Source organism: Muscardinus avellanarius, assembly GCF_963383645.1.
Source record: "Muscardinus avellanarius genome assembly, chromosome: 16".
Taxonomy (NCBI): domain Eukaryota; kingdom Metazoa; phylum Chordata; class Mammalia; order Rodentia; family Gliridae; genus Muscardinus; species Muscardinus avellanarius.
In genome coordinates, this window is record NC_137802.1 from 71,427,997 (window position 1) to 71,444,430 (window position 16,434).

At 54.6% G+C, this 16,434-nt stretch overlaps 1 protein-coding gene across 1 annotated transcript in view; it reads right to left on the reverse strand.

Annotated features, from left to right (window-relative positions):
* Nucleotides 1–234: 234 nt before the first annotated feature.
* The window catches only part of USP36 (ubiquitin specific peptidase 36), a gene marked incomplete at both ends in the record, with an annotated part of 33,895 nt that continues 17,695 nt past the window's right edge, over nt 235–16,434 (reverse strand). Inside the window, 11 exons of the mRNA XM_080714150.1 lie at nt 235–366; nt 472–587; nt 1,961–2,062; nt 3,443–3,639; nt 3,924–4,571; nt 6,519–6,649; nt 7,207–7,872; nt 10,547–10,685; nt 11,336–11,436; nt 12,215–12,355; nt 15,761–15,872. Coding sequence (XP_080570276.1) covers nt 235–366; nt 472–587; nt 1,961–2,062; nt 3,443–3,639; nt 3,924–4,571; nt 6,519–6,649; nt 7,207–7,872; nt 10,547–10,685; nt 11,336–11,436; nt 12,215–12,355; nt 15,761–15,872 — 2,485 coding nt within the window. The remainder of the gene's footprint in view (nt 367–471; nt 588–1,960; nt 2,063–3,442; nt 3,640–3,923; nt 4,572–6,518; nt 6,650–7,206; nt 7,873–10,546; nt 10,686–11,335; nt 11,437–12,214; nt 12,356–15,760; nt 15,873–16,434) is intronic.

Here is a 16,434-nt window from a genome sequence, read left to right on the forward strand (position 1 = left end):
GGCACGCGGGTCCTCCTGGCGAGAAGGAAGAGACCGGCGTGCCACCTTCGCTCTCGCTGCCTCCCACACAGGAGGTGCCACCTGCACGTGGCGCCCGAGGGAGCTGGAAGCTGCCACACCACCACCTCCTCTGAGTGACCAGTACAAACACATCCACAGCCACACCATGGCACCAGACACAGCACACCCCGCGGAGCTCCCGCGGACACACGGACCTCTCCAACAGCAGCGAGTTCACCGGCGGCAGCTGAGGCTGGCGGCCTTGGCTGGATGAGTCACAGACCAAAAGTTCCGTCTACTCTGAAGCTTCTGGAAGGCGTTGAACTTTCTCTTCTTTTCTCGCTTCCACTTCTTCGTTTTCTTTTCCTGCATCAAGAGTCACGGCATCATGCTCCCATCAGGGCGGCCTGAGCCCGGAGGCCCTCACCACGCACACGCTGCCGCTCCCCACGGCCAACGCCGCGCGCCTACCTTCCCTCGGTCGAACTCCTCGTCCCAGTCGTCGAGCACAGTCTGGGTCCGCGCCAGTCTGCTGTCTTCAATGGCGTCCTGGCTGACCGCCGATGGCTCACCGTCCCAGGTCAGAACTGCAGGACACAGTGTGCACAGCGTCAGTGCGCCCGCCCAGGGCTCCGGCGGCCACCCGTGGGCCTCCTGGCTTGTCTGCCAGCTGGACCCGTTTACTCCTAATGCCTACATCTTGCAGTGCCGCCTTCGGCAGCGATGCACAGAGGGCGGAGACAGAGCAGCATCTGTGCGGGGCGGGGACCACACAGCTGCCCAGGGCTTGAGCAAGCTTCTGCGTCACCAGCCACGAGGCTCTTCTCTCTCTCCTGGTTCTAGGAATCGAACCCCAGGATGCTCTGCACGAAGCTACATATCGAGCCCTATTTATTTATTTATTCATTTATTTTTTTGGTGGTACTGGGGTTCCTGGAAGCCCTTCTACCTCCGGGCTACATTCTATACTCCCAGACCTAATTTTTTTTATATTTTGAAACAGGGTCTTTTAAGCGCGGCTGGCTTCAAACCTGCACGATCCTCCTGTCTCTGCCTTCTAAGCGCGGGGATTACAAGTGTGAGCCACCACGCTCCCTTTTTATTTTTTGAGATGGGATCTTTATTTGAGACAAGTGCCCACCAGACTTAAACGTGTGGCCCTCCTGCCCTGGCTTCTCGAGTCTCTGGGGATGCAGGCATGCCCACTGTACTTGGTCCCGAGTCTCTGGGAATGCAGGCATGCCCCCTGCCCTGGCTTCCCGAGTCTCTGGGGATGCAGGCATGCCCACTGTACTTGGTCCCGAGTCTCTGGGGATGCAGGCATGCCCACTGTACTTGGTCCCGAGTCTCTGGGGATGCAGGCATGCCCACTGTACTTGGTCCCGAGTCTCTGGGGATGCAGGCATGCCCACTGTACTTGGCCAACGCTCATCGCCTTGTAAATCCACGCCCTCATTCGAGAGAAATGGTCTTAGATTCATTCTCAAAGTCTGCCTTAGGTTATTTTTAAAAATGTAACAAGATTAAACCCTGGGACATTCTGCCTCTGAGCTACACCCTTGGCCCTGTTTTATTTGGAAACAGATTCTTACTAAGTTGCCGAGACAGGCCTCAAACCTGTGATCCTCCTGTCTAAGCCTCCTAAGTACTGGGATTATAGACTTGTGCCACCATGCCCAGCTTTCAAGTGTGTCTTACAAAATAAGGTTCCAAGTCAGAAGCCCCATTCCCAGTGCCCCGCTCTGCCAGCCTGCCTGGGGCTCCTGCTCCGCCTCAGGACCCCTCCACCACAGAACCTGCCTTCACACCGGCAGGGGCTGAAGGAGGGCCAACAGGAGTCAGAGGCCTTCCTGTGTCTGAGGCTGGGCAGCGCCCCCCTCGCCCTCACGGCACACCTGTAACCCATTCTTTTCCTGCTGCAAAGCCAGGCCACGAAGTACAGGCGGGCGCAGAGCCGTACCTTTTCTCCCGTAAGCCTTATCAGACGAGTATCTGAGCAATTCCTGGACCACGTCGGATTCTCTCTCTCTATTCCAGGGGACAAGGGGAGCCTGTGCCAGTCCTGTAATCAGAGCAGCCAAGAAACATTCATACACATTTGAAATGACCCAGAGAAACAATCTTGCTCCTCACAGCCAAATCGCAGAAGCCACTCACAATGACGCTTACTAACCTCACTGTTCAGGGACCGGCGAGTTTCCCCCAAGAGAAGAAGCTCTTCTCCTAGTCAATTCTGTCTTTTGTGTGTGTGTGTGGGGGGGCAATGGGGATGGAACTCAGGGGCTACACCCTCTGAAGCTACACCCTCAGTCCTATTTTTTTTTTGGGGTGGGGAGGGTGGAACCCAGGGGCATTCTACCTCCAAGCTACATCCCCAGCACCACTTTTTATTTTTTATTTTGAAACAAGATCTCACTGAGTTGCAAAGGACCTCACTAAGTAGCTGAGGCTGTCCTCAAACTGCAATCCTCCTGTCTCAGCCTCCCAAATGCTGGGATTACAAGCGTGTGCCACCATGCCTAGCTTCCCAGCCCTATTTATTCTTTATTTTGAAACAGGATTTCACTAAGTTGCAGAGCCTCCTGTCTCTCAGCCTCCCAAGTACTGGGATTACAAGCGTGCACCACCATGCCTGGCTCCAAGTCAATTTTTTTTTTTTTGGTGGAACCCAGGGGCTTTCTACCTCTGGGCTATACTCCCAGATCTATTTTATATTTTATTTGGAAACAGGGTCTCACTAAGTTGCTGAGAGCTTCACTAAGTAGCTGAGGCTGGCTTTGAACCTGTGCGATCCTCCTGTCTCAGCCTCCCAAGCGAGGGGATTACAAGTGTGCGCCACCACGCCCAGCTTCCAAGTCAATTCTTAAAACGACTGAAAGCAAAGAAAATACAGCCCCATGCCCGCATACCAACAGGGCTCTTTGGAATGGAAAGCTGTCTCACTGGCAGGAGCAGCCTGCTACTTTAGATCCTGAGGTCTCCGAAGACCTGTGCTTTGGAGGCCTGGACCCCAGAAAGGTGCTACTGGGAGCAGGGACCTCAACAAGTGGGGCCTATTGGTAGGTCTCGGGACATTGGGGGCGCACTCCGAAGGGGCCAGTGGGACCCCACCCTTCCCCCTCCTCCTTCCTGCACGAGGTGAGCGGGTATGTGCTACCTCCACATCCACGTGAGCAGGGCCCAAGGCCTTGCAACACGACTAAGCCTCCTTTTCCCTTAAGCTGGGCACTAGGCATTTGCCACGCGGGGCAGAGCTATCTAGCACTGGCCAGGGCTAGGGAACAAGAGGGCTGCCTGCTCCAGCTCCCGAGGAGGCGCGGCCCGGCCACAGGGAGCAGCCTCTCCACTCCATGCGCCTTCTGCCTCGATGCATTTCTCCCCCATGCTGCTCTTGCCAAGGCTTCAGGCAGAGACAAAAAGCTGCCGAGCACCAGATCCTCACCCAGGCGGTCCCCGGGGAGCGGCCCGGAGCTGCTCGGCTCGGGAACGGTGGACGTGCCGAGCTGTGGGCTCCTCTGCCCCTCTGGACGCTTGTTCTCCTCCTCCTCCTGCGGTGACTCCTGCTTTCTTTTTCTCCTTTTCTTTTTCCTTGGAGAGTCTGCCCTGGCCTCAGGGGCTGCGTGGCCCGTGGGGGAGCAGCTGCTGGAGTGAGAGATGGCGGTTACCCTCCAGGGCCCACCCAGGGCAAGAGCAGGTGCTAGGGCCCTCGCTTCTAGAACTTTCCCTCTGCCGTGACCTCAGGCAGCACAGGCTGCCTCGCAGCCACTCCAGTCCCACACACTGCAGGACAGCCTCGCCCGGCGTCCTGGGCACTCGTGTGCCCAGTGAAGGCCAAGTCGGAGGCAGCCTCCTCTCCACTGATGGAGCCGGCCCACCACACCCAGCACCAGCACCAGCACGCCACCCTCGCAGGTGGCACCCACCTGGGCATGGGATGCTCCGCTTCAGTCTTCTCTGGGGAAGCGCCTGGGTGCGTCTGGGCTTCGCTCTTCTGGTACGAGGGGTCCTGGGGGGGCCCGGCTGGTCCGCTCAGTCCGTCAGCGGGCCCCCTCCGTCTCTTCCTGCTGCTCACACGGTGGCCGTCTAGCACGCGGCCCACTTGCCGGCCGCTTACCTGCTGCTGCACACCCTCCTCCCTCTCCAGTGTGGCAGGCGGCAGCTCCACCTGCCGCTTCCTCCAGCTCGTGGGGCTTCGAGGCCGCTCCTGAGCCAGCCCCTCCTGCAGCAAGGCCGTGTCCTCTGGCCACTGCCGCCGCCGCCTCTTCCTCCTCCTGCGAGGTGCCCCCTCGAGGTGCTGGGGGAGGCTCACCTCTGAGGCTGGCCCCCAGGGTTTGTCTGTGGGAGGCCTGCTCCTCTTCCTGGAGGGGCTCTGAGGGCCCTCGGGGGCCATAAGCTGGTGTGCAGGGGATACGAAGTCCCCGCTGACCTGAGGTGGGGCAGTCCTGGCAGGGGAGCAGTGCTGTGGCCCTGGGGTCTCTGGAATTGGGGGTCTGCTACAGGGCAGTGGCGTGGAGAGGGTGCTGACAGGAAGCTTTGGGTGGCTGGGTGACTGGGGGGCAGGCGACGCAGTCCTGTGGGGACAGGAGAGAAAGACGGTCGGTCATTCTAGAAGGCCCGTTAGGGTGCCTCCAGTCCAACCCCAGCTCCCTTTCTTCTAACAAGTACTGTTTTTCTTTTGGAACACAGGGCACTCTGCCTTGGAGCTACGCTCTCAGCCCTTTGTATTGTTTACTCTGAAACATGGCCTCACTAAATTGCGGAGGCTGGCCAAGAACCTGCAGTTCTCCAGTCTCTCTCCCAAGTACTGGGATGGCAGGCGTGTGCCACCACACGCAGCTCAGCAGTTCTAATTCAGCTGTGTTCAAGGAGAAAGCTTTGTTGAGCAGTACTGATTGTCCATGTTCGTCCTTTAACCTGAAAGCCAGAGGAGTGTTCCTGAAGGAAGCACGCCTCCCGAGAGGCAGGAGAGCCAGAGCACGAGCCACAGGTAAGTTGCCCTGAAATTGGGGACCAGGGAATCAGGAACACGGAGTCATAGTGTTTTTCCTTTGGAGTACTGGGAACTGAATCCAGGGGCATTCTACCTTCAAGCTATACCCTTGACCCTATTTTTTATTCTTTATTTGGAAACAGGGTCTCACTAAGTAGCTGAGGCTGGCCACAAACCTGCGATCCTTCTGTCTCAGCCTCGCAAGTACTGGGATGACGAGCATGTGCTACCATGCCCGGCTAGATTCGTAGTACTGACTCATGCTGCAAGAGGAGTGAGGGGCAGGACGGAGAGCGTGAGGTATGTCTGTGACCTGCCTCCTGCCAGCCACAGAGCCCTGCAGAGCGAACTCCTTCACTGAACCACCACATTCCTGGAAACTGGCAACAGGGTTGGGGACACGGCCTAGCAGTAGAGCACTGCCTAGCATGCACAAGGCCCCGGTTCCCTCTAACATTGCAAGAAATTAAATCAAAACCAAACAAAAAACAGAAATCAGCATCAAGTGGCATGGCTGCCAACCTCAAGGGTGACTGTCAACAGGACTCTCGTCACCTGGTCCGAGCGGCCTCTGTGCCAGTGGCACTGCAAAGCCGCAGCGCTCTGTTTGCTGGAGGACTTTGCTTAGCGACATTGAAGCACTGGGGATTGAACCTAAGGGACAGCCCTCTCTAAAAAAAAAAAAAAAAAGTTGTGAAAGTCAGGCGTAGCGGCGCACACTTGCAATCCCAGCACTTGGGAGGGTGGAACAGGAGGATTGCAGGGTCAACGCCAGCCTCAGCAACCTAGTGAGCCCGTTTCCAAATAAGAAAATCAGGCTGGGGTGTAGTTTGGAGGTAGAATGCCTCTGGGTTCAACCTCTGGTACCCCGTCAAAAGCAAAATAGACGATGAGCTCCCACGCACACACTGGAGGGCCGCGCCTGCGGGTGGGATCGGGGCTCTGAGCAGCTCTGAAGGCCATCCCTCGGCAGACAGGAGCTCCGCAGGCTGCGGCCAGGGAGCACTGCTGGGAGGCCACAGCCCGAGCCTGGCAGGAGACAGCCCTGCAGGGCCCACAGCCCAAGCTCCCTGGTGAAGTGCCACCCGGGCCAGCGCTCCACAGCTCACCAGGCCACAACAGTGTGGCAGCCAGGTGAAGAGTAAACACATACGCTTACAGTCAGGACTGGCTGGGCGTGGAGGCACACGCGCGTGACCCCAGTATTTGGAAGGCTGAGATAGGAGCGTCGCAGATCTGAAGACAGCCTCAGCAAGTAGTGAGCCTCTCATCAAATCAGCGAGACCTTCTTTTAAAAAATAAGACTGGGGGTGTAGATCAGAAGTAGAATGTTCCAGGTTCAATCCCCAGTGCCACAAAAAAAATAATAAACATATAAAAGACTCCAGATGGCAGAGACTAAACTCCTCTGACCAAGTGGAGCTCCTTCACTAGACGGGGAAGGGGCAGACAGGAGACCTCTTCACCAGCCAAGCGTGCCTGCCACGGAGATCAGACAGCGGCACCCAAGGCCTGCGCCCCAGCTCACCTGGCTTTACCGGCAGGCCTCGTGGAGGTGGCGACAGGGTGGGTGGCTTTCGAGGGGTGGGTGAGGTCGGAGAATGGCGGGGGCGGAGGTGAACGGAGGTCATTGCCGGTCGCCCTCCGCAGGGTGCTGGCCTGCAGTTATTGACATAAATAAAAACTTGGTGGTCTAAAGAAGGTTTCCGTGAGTGAAGAAGGAAAATAAAAAAGATAAAACAAAACAAAACAAAACAAAGCCCAGAAGGATGAGGGGGCAGAAGAAAAAAAAGGGGGGTGGAGAAGGGAGACGGTAGAAGAATCAGAAGTGTTGTTGGTTAGAAACAAAAAGGAGAAGAAAGGACATTTACCCAAAAGCCTCGGCACAACGAGCTGGCCTCCTGCCCAGCCCGGCCCAGCGCCCTGGCATTCTCCTGCCACACGACCCCGCAGCTCCCCTGCGCGTAGCAGGAATGCTACCTCTACAGCAAGATGGAGAACTGCCCTTGCCCAACCGCCACCAGCCACGAGAGGCTTGAAGAAGTGGGATTCCCTCAGTCCCCGCTTTGACCCCCAGACAGCCCAGTAACCTGCTAACTGCCAGGGAAGCCCAAGAGGCACCCTACTGCCCTGGGCTGGAGGCCGAGCCTTCCACACACCCCACCCCGCAAGCCCGTCTGGGTGCCCGAGGCTTCCATTCGAGACCCCACACCCACCTTCTTGGCAGACAGGGCGAGTTTCTTGGCAGGCGGAGGGGACATGAGGCTGGCAGGTTCTGTGGTGCTACCCAGGACCGGGGGCTTCGGCTTCACGATCTCAGGCTCAGCCTCACTGGGCAGCGCTCTGGGGTGCGGAGCAGCGGGGCAACTGGTTCCCTGAGAATCACCGTGGCAGGTGGCACTGCCCTCGGGGATCCGTGGCGCCTTGGCAGGCTCGCTGGTGGTGCGGTGCTCTGGGCTGGAGCTGCTGGGGGCCCCTTTCTCTAGGTCCGCAACCTCTGCGGCCCCCTTCGGCCTGTGCCCGCTGGGAGTGGCCTCGGCCAGGAGCTTCAGTGAGGTAGAGGGGGCGGTATCCCTGCTGTCCCAAGAGCCCCGCCGCCAGCTCCCCGACTCGCCAGTACCCGGTGAGCCCTGAGGAGTTCGGAGGGATGGGGGCCCATGCTGCGGGGGCGCCGGCTTCTTCGCCTTCTTCCCAGGCTCATCCAAGAGGGTCGGCATGTGCGTGGGTGTCTGGCAGAGTCTGGGGGAAGGCGACCCTGAGGGCGGCTTTGTGGGAGCGTATCCGTTCTGCAACTTCAGGTTGGGCATGGAACCGTTTCTGGCGACAGGCACACCGACCTCCTCCGGCGCCTGCAGCTTCCTCGCCTGCACAGAGTCTTTCTGCTGAAGGAAGCGAGGCAGAGAACACGGTTACGGCCATTGAGCACGTGCTGGAGGTGACACCACCGGCCAGGCAGGCGGGCAACCCGGGGGGCACCCATGTGGACACAGCATGGGACCACTGCCCGGCAGCTGGAGTGGCTCACGACTTGAACCTTACAGCCTGCGCCCATGTCCACCTTTACTGCGAAGGCAGTGCACTTTCCTCCAGCGAGAAAGGACAAAGGAAAAAGGCGCCAAAGTGCGACCCCTAAACGCGCAGTCGACACCCGGGGTCCACACGCCTGTCGTCTTTTTTTCAACTGTTCCGGTTCATCTTTTTTTTTTTTTTGCAGCACTGGGGATGGAACCCAGGGGCATTCTACCTCCCAGTTATATCCCCAGCCCTACTTTTTTTATTCTTTATTTAGAAACAGGGTCTAAGTTGCAGAGGGCCTCACTAAGTAGCTGAGTCCTCCTGTCTCAGCCTCCTAAGCGCTGGGATTACAAGCACGTGCCACCATACCCGGCTAGCCCGGTTTATCTAACACTACTATCCACACACCTCAGTGGGCTGCGCTCTCAGTAGTGCCTTAGACCTCTGGCTAAGAACCAGGGCCTCCCTGCGTGGTAGGCTTAGCCTACACCATCTCCCACCACAGAGACCAACAGTACAGCAGCACGCGCCTGCCCACCTCCCCAGCTCACGCAGGCTGTGTGGAAAGCAGCTGCTCTATGCAAGCGCTGCTCTGGGCTTTTCCTGCCCAAAGACGGAGCTGCAGGAGGCCCTGCCCGTCTCTCTTCTCCACTACTGGTCTAGCTGACAACAGTTTATTACCTGTATGAATTGCAGGGGGATCGGTGTTTCTGTGTTACCAATAAACCTTTTGTTACACCTATTCATTTTGTGTTCATTGCAAATATTTTTAAAATTTTGCTTGATACCTTACTTTTCTATATTCCCTCTCAATTTTATTTTTGGTGGTACTGGGAATGGAACCCTTCTACCTCCGGGCTACATTCCCAGATCTATTTTATATTTTTATTTGGAAACAGGGTCTCTTAAGCCAGCGCGGTTGGCTTTGAACCTGTGCCATCCTCCTATCTTCGCCTCCCAAGCGCGGGGATTACAAGTGTGCGCCACCACGCCTGGCTATATTCCCTCTCAATTTTAACCCTAGTATGCCTTTCTTCTTTCAGAGATTTAATTAGAACTATCACTTTTAGACAGGCGTGGTGGGGGCACACTTGTAATTCTAGTAATTGGGAGGCTGAGACAGGAGGATCACAGATTCATGGCCAGCCTCAGCAACTGTTTCAAAATACAATAAAATAAAATAAAATAGGGCTGGGGTATAGTTCAGAGGTAGAATGCCCCTGGGTTCTGTCCCCAGTACCACAAAAAAGTAAAAAAAAAAATTAAAAAAAATAAAAAATCTATTACTTCTTCTTCTTCTTCTTTTTTTTAATCTAGGGGCATTTTACCTCCAAGCTGTAACCCCAGCCCTATTCTGAAACAGGGTCTCACTGAGTTGCCAAGGGCATCACTACGTAGCTGAGGCTGTGTGCGAACCATGATTCTCCTGTCTCAGCCTCCCAAAAGCTGGCATTACAAGTGTGCGCCACCACGCCCGGCTCTTTTATTTTCTTGGTTTTGTTTTTTGCCTACAATTTATAACCGTCTCTTCTTACATTATTACCGTTTGACTGGAACACATTGCACTACAAACCTTTCCAGTCATTGAACATGTCTATATAGTCAAGAACAGGCACAGTCTGATTTATTTAAGGTGAAACAGCTTCTATGCAACTGTGGAATATTTAGAAACTGTCTTCTGAATGTCGAGTGAGGGCAGCGGCGCCGAGCACTCCACGTGCCCGGGCCCACTCTGCCGCCGGGCTCCTGCGGCCAGCAACCCCCTGGCCCCTGAGCTCAGTGAGGGCGCGCAGTGACTTAGCACCTGGATCACGTATCTGAACTGCTGCATCCGTCCCCATGCATCTATGCCGGCTCCTATTCTGTTGAATGTTGGAAGGGAAAGGCAGATTTAGCGAAAGGCTACACGCTCTGCAGACTGAAGGGTGCCGCACTACCGCACGGGCTGGGCTCTGCAGACTGAAGGGAGCCGCACTACCGCACGGGCTGGGCTCTGCAGACTGAAGGGTGCCGCACTATCACATGGGCTGGGCTCTGCAGCCGAAGGACGCGGCGGCTCAGAATGTCGCCACGCGGGTCTGCTCGGAATAGCCAGTGTGCTGCAAGGAGGGAACAGCTCTTATCCTGCTCGTCAAACCCAGTGCTGAGCTGGGCAGTGACCGCCCTGGAGGCCACTCCACCCAAGCTCACTGCTCGCTGCACTGGGCACACACACATCCTATTCTGAACCACTGACCCGAGCGTGTGCGGCCACTTCCAATATTCCCCACTGAGCCACAGGATGGTCCCGTCAGTCATCAGCGCCGGCTCAGGCACCTGCATCAGAGGGGCCAGGCCTCCCGGGGCTGCGGGTTCAGAGCTGCCGGGTGTGCCCATGCAACTCTGGACGGGAGGTGCTGCTCAGGCTCCTACGACTACTCCCTCTACCCAAAGGCAGCGAACTGCCGGTTTAGAAAACAGCAACACTGCCTGCGGCTCCCTCCCGCCTGGGGCTGGCCTCTGCGACACCCTGGGCAGGAACACCACTGTCTCGAGCATTACCTTTGCGCCTGGCGGGGAGGAGGCGACCCCATTGCCCACACTCTTCTTGGGGTGCTCTGGAATCACACTTGGGCGGCTGGGGAGGGCGGAGCCAACCCTGGAGATAGGGCCCTCGGGACTTTTCTTAGAGCTTGGAATTCTGCCAGAGGAAAGAAACGGTCAGGGGAACTTGGGTACTGCAGCTTGAAGGCACTGCAGAAACCGGGGTCCCTTAATGTCCACAGATGCCTCTGTTTCCAGGAATAAGGGCAAAAGCAGAAAACCGCTGAGAGTCCAGAGTGTGCTGCCTCTCCCCTGAACTCCCAAGCCAGGCTGGCCAGAGAGCCCCAGAAGGCATACAGCAGGAGACCTGCGCCAGCCAGCCAGAGCACTCCGCGAGTCCTGAAGCGCCATAAGGAAAGCCTCCACGTGTCCCCGCCTCGGCAGGCCCGATGAAGTAGCCAGATGCCCTAGGCACTAGTCCCCCAACTTCTGGGCCATGACCAGGCCCAGAGAGCCCCTCCCATAGGAGCTGCTGCAGCCCCCAAAGCAGTGCGCCCTTCCCTGCCTGCAGAGCACACGCCCGCCGGCCACCACGCAGTACAGGCAGCGCGGATGCGGGGCCGATGGACTCAGCCCTGCCTGTCCTGGGCACTGCCATTTACACTACAGCCAGCGGATCTGGTGAAAAGAAAAGGGCCTTTTCAAGTGACGGCCTCGCCCCACCCAAATGAGGCTGGTATCTGCCAGGCTTTTCCCTCTTCAGCAGAGCAGCAGCGGGCTCATGTGGGGCGGGCCTGGGTCCCTCACCGCAGGTAGAAGAGCACGTAGGCCTGCTGGTTCAGAACCACCTTGACGTTGCTGGAGTGGACCGAGGAGTCGTTCATCTGGTACCACTGTCCGTTGCTTGCCTAAGCAGCAGGGTGGGGCAGAAAGACAACAGCATAAACAGACGCTCCCCAGTCCTCACTTCTTAAGACCAGTGGTCTGAGCCTCCAGGTATCCAAAGGCCAAGCAACGGGTAGACGCTCCTCATTAAATGTGTGAAATCCCCGAAGTGTGCTCAAGTAGTCCTAAGCAGAGCATCTCCCACCAATGCCCCTACCAAAATGTCTTCAGGTCTAAGAACCAGGCAGCGACTCTCCAGGGTCTCCCATGACTCTCACAGTAGCACCGATTCTAGTGGTACTGGGGACTGAATCCGGGGATTTTATATCTGAGCTATACCTCTAGTCACTTTAAACTTTTTTTTAAAAAATAGAGTCTCATTGAGATGCTACGGTTAGCTGGGCGTAGTGACGCATGCTTCTAATCGCAGCATTCAGAGGCTGAGACAGGAGGATCGCGCTTCTCAGATAGCCTCAGCTACTTAGTGAGGCCCTCTGAACTCAGTGAGACCCTGTTTCAAAATAAAGAATAAAAAATAGGGCTGGGGGCGTAGTTCGGAGGGAGAAAGCCCCTGCGGTTCCATCCCCAGACCTGAAAAAAAAAAAAAAAAAAAAAGACGCTCAGGCTGGCCTGGCCCACACCTCCAGTCTCAGCTTCTCAAGTGCTAGGATTACAGGCCTGGCACTCTCCTGAACCCACACTGCAGAGGGATGTGGACCTGTGTGGGCACCGCCGCCTCGCCCACGGGCAGAGCGAGCCTGCGTGCGTGCAGAGCCGCGAGCAGAGCACGCCCGCACTCACCTTCACGTAGCAGTAGTAGTGGCCTGCGTGGCAGCTGTAGCCCGAGTGGACCAGGACGGCGTACAGCCCGTACATGACCGGGTCGCCGTTACTCTGGGACATGTATGGACGGATGTTCAGGAACTCCGGATAGCCTACATCCTGTTTAAAAGTCAGGGAAACGATGCTCACCCGGGGGAAGGGTCAGCTTGCCCTTTCTAGCCACAGCCACAAGAAACGCTCATTGTGGCTGGTCGACGAGGAGTTTGGGGTCCGAGACTGATGACTGAAGGACCAGCAGCCGAGCGGAGCCTCGTCCAACCCGACCTATGGGAAACCTTTGTCCTGCTGCCCCTGTCCCGCTGGGCGATGAGTCTACTCTGGTCTTTCTCACGCAACCTGATCCCCATCTGCGCAATGACAAGAATGACGGGTTTCCCTTCTGTCCACTTACAAGCACACGTCAGGGAATGAGTGCTGGGCAGAGATCTTCAGAAACAAGGTGCGGAGGAGCCAACTAGCCAAACGTCCCAGGGAGCTAATTTTTTTTTTTTTGGTACTGGAAATCAAACTCAGGGGCATTTACCTCGGAGCTATTATACCCAGCCCTATTTTATTCTTTATTTTGAAACAGGGTCTAAGTTGCTAAGGGCCTTGCTATGTTGCTGAGGCTGGCCTCACACTTAACAATCCTCCCATCTCAGCCTTTCAAGTGTTAGGATTATAGACAAGCGCCACCATAACTAGAAATAAGCTAAATTTTTAATGGTTGGGCCAGAACAAAGGTCATGCAACTTTATATATTCTGGAAACTAAAATTTTGCATAGAAAAAAATCTTTTTAAAAATTATCTTTTGCCGGGCGTGGTAGCGCACGCTTGTAATCCCAGCATTTGGGAGGCTGAGACCCGGAGGATCGCGGTTTGCAGACAGCCTCAGCTACTTAGTGAGGCTCTCTGCAACTCAGTGAGACCCGGTTTCAAAATAAAGAATAAAAAATAGGGCAGGGGGTGTAGCTGGGAGGTCAAATGCCCCTGGGTTCCACCCCCAGACCCGCAAAAAAATAAAAGAAAAAAAAATTATCTTTTAACAAGGTATGGTGGCACACGCTTGAAATCCCAGCACTTGGGAGGCTGAGACAGGAGGATTGCACAGGTTTGAAGCCAGCCTCAGCTACTGAGTGAGGCTCTCAGCAATTTAGTGAGACCCTGTTTCCAAATAAAGTATAAAATAGATCTGGGAGTATAGCCTGAAGGTAGAAAAGGCCCTGGGTTCCACCCCCAGTACCACAAAAAAAAATAATAATAATAATTAATTAATTTAAAAAATATATATCTTTTAGCTGGGCACGGTGGTTTATGCTTAAGAGGTGTGGGAATACTTGGGAGGCTGAGACAGGAGGATCACAGGTTCACAGCCAGCCTCAGAAACTTAGTGAGATCCTGTTTCAAACTAAAAAACAAGCTGGGAAGCCAGGCTTGGTGGTGCACGCTTGTAATCCCTGCACTTGGGAGGCTGAGACAGGAGGATCGCACAAGTTCGAAGCCAGCCTCAGCTACTTAGTGAGGTTCTCAGTAACTTGGTGAGACCCTGTTTCTAAATAAAGTATAAAATAGATCTGGGAGTATAGCCCGGAGGTACAAAGCCCCTGGGTTATACTCCCAGTACCACACAAAAATAAAAAATAAATAAAAAACAAGCTGGGGATGATGGTGCAGGCTCGTAACCCCATAACCTGGGAAGCTGAGAAAGGAGGAGTACAGGTTCAAGGCCAGCCCTAGCAAATAGTGGGACTCTCGTTAACCTAGCAAAAACCTGCTTCAAAATAAAAATAAAATTGGGCACCGGGTGTGGTGGGCACGCTTGTAATCCCCGCGCTTGGGAGGCGCAGACAGGAGAATCGCGCAGGTTCGAAGCCAGCTGCGCTGGCATAAGAGACCCTATTTCCAAAAACAAAATAGGTCTGGGAGTGTAGCCCAGAGGTAGAAGGGCTTCCAGGAACCCCAGTACCACACACACACAAAAATAAATAAATAAAATGAAAATAAAATAAAATAAAATAGGGCTTGAGGTGTAGCTCAAAGGTAGAATGCCTACGGATTCAATACCCAGTGCCAATAAAATAAATAAAATAAGGCTGGGGGTATAGCTTGAAGGTTATCTTTCAATGATAGGATACATATCCGCCTTTCTGCCTGACTACACACGACTCCTTTTCCTTTTTCTTTGTGCGTGTGGTACTGGGGATTGAGCCCAGGGGCATTCTACCTCTGAGCTACACCTCCAGTCCTTTCTGTTTTGAACAGGGCCTCACTAGGTCCTTAGAGACTTGCCACGTTGCTGAGGCTGGCCGAGAGCCTGCACTTCTCCCGTCTCGGCCTCACAGATACTGAAACGGCAAGCGTGCGCCGCGCCTGGCTTCGTCTGACTTCCACTGATCAGCATGCCTGTGATATTTACCCATCTTTATTCCTGACAAAATTTTGAAAGCAAATATACACAGTGGACTCCGGATCCTTGTCAGACACAGGATCCAAAAGCACTCGGACCAGACTCTCAGAGCGCACTCCATGGACCAGTCTCTCAGAGTGCACTCCATGGACCTAGTTCCAAGAGGTGTCAGAGGCGCGGGTGCTCTTCAGACAGCTGTGTCTAGAAAATCCTCGTATACTCTTCTCTTAGAGATAAAAGATGCAAAGGGCATAAGAAAGGCTCCGAGGAGACCTGCAATTACTGAAACCAGGGCTCAGGCAAGTTCCGGCCCCACACCGCAGAGCCAGGGTCTGGCTGAGAACTCGACTTTAGTAACGCCACTGTGCAAAAAGTGGGCTTTACTTCACAGTCCACAAAGGCTGCACACGAGACCGCGCCTGGCTGAGATGTGAAGCAGGACACGGTGCATCAAAGCCGCACAGGCCGGTGCTCCTCGCCATTTCTTTTTCTGTGTGGTAGTAAGGATTGAACCAGGGACATTTACCTCTGAGCTACACCCTAACACTCTATTATTTTTCTTCAATATTTTTTATTTTGAATAGAGTGTCACTAAGTTACTGCATGCTGGCCTCAAATCTTCAATCCTCCTGTCTCAGACCCCCAAGTAGTGGAATAACAGGTGTGTACCACCACACCCAGTAAGACAGTGACTCTGTGTGCACATGCGCGTGTGTATGCACACATGCGTGTGTATGTGTGTGCATGTGCGTGGGGATTATTGAGGACTGAACCCAAGGGTGTTCTGCCTCAGCTACACCCTTAGCCCTATTTTATTTCTTATTTTGAAGCAGGGTCTCACGAAGTTGTGGAGGGCCTACGCTGCCGAGGCTGGCTTTGAACCTGCGACCCTCCTGTCTCAGCCTCCCAAGTACTGGGATTATAAGTGTGAGCCCACGCACGGCTTAGACAGTGACTCTTGAACTGGACTGTCGGTGAGGATCATTTGGGGTTTGAGGAAATGCTGACCCCCAGGCCCTGTCCTCCAGGAATTCAAGGTCATGAGCTCCGGGGCAGAGCCAGAAACCTGGACGTGTTAAAGCACCCAGCTCCAGCCTGGGATGCGGGTGGCGCTCACCTTGGTGATCTTCCCCCCACTGGAGTTGGCGAAGCGCTTGAGGGAAAGGGTCAAGACGTTGGATGTCCTGTGGATGGTGAAGCGTTTGCTGGCTGGAACCTTCTTCTTGCATCTATGAAGATAAGAAACCAAAAAGTATTAGCTCATGCTCTAAGAATACTGTATGCCCACCACTTATTATCAGGAACATGTGGGCATGGTGATGCACGCCTGTAACCCAGTACTGGGGAGGCTAAGACAAGAGGATCACAGGTTCGAGGCTTGCCTCTGCAACTTAGTGAGATTTTCAGCAACCTAGCAAGACCCTACTTCCAAATAAAAAATAAAATAGGTCTGTGAGTGTAGCCTGGAGATCTCAGAATGCTCTGGAGTCCAATCCCCAGTACTAGTAAAATAAAAAGATATAGCTGGGCGTGGTGGCGCACGCTGGTAATCCCCACACTTGGGAGGCCGAGACAGGAGGATTGTGGGTTCGAAGCCAGCCTCAGCTACTTAGTGAGGCTCTCAGCAAATTAGTGAGATCCTGTTTCCAAATAAAATATAAAACAGGTCTGGGAGTATAGCCCGGAGGTAGAAAGCCCTTGGGTTCCATTCCCAGTACCACACACACACACAATTAAATAAAATAAATAAAAATAAAAAATAAAATAAACTCTATCAAACCAGGAGCAACT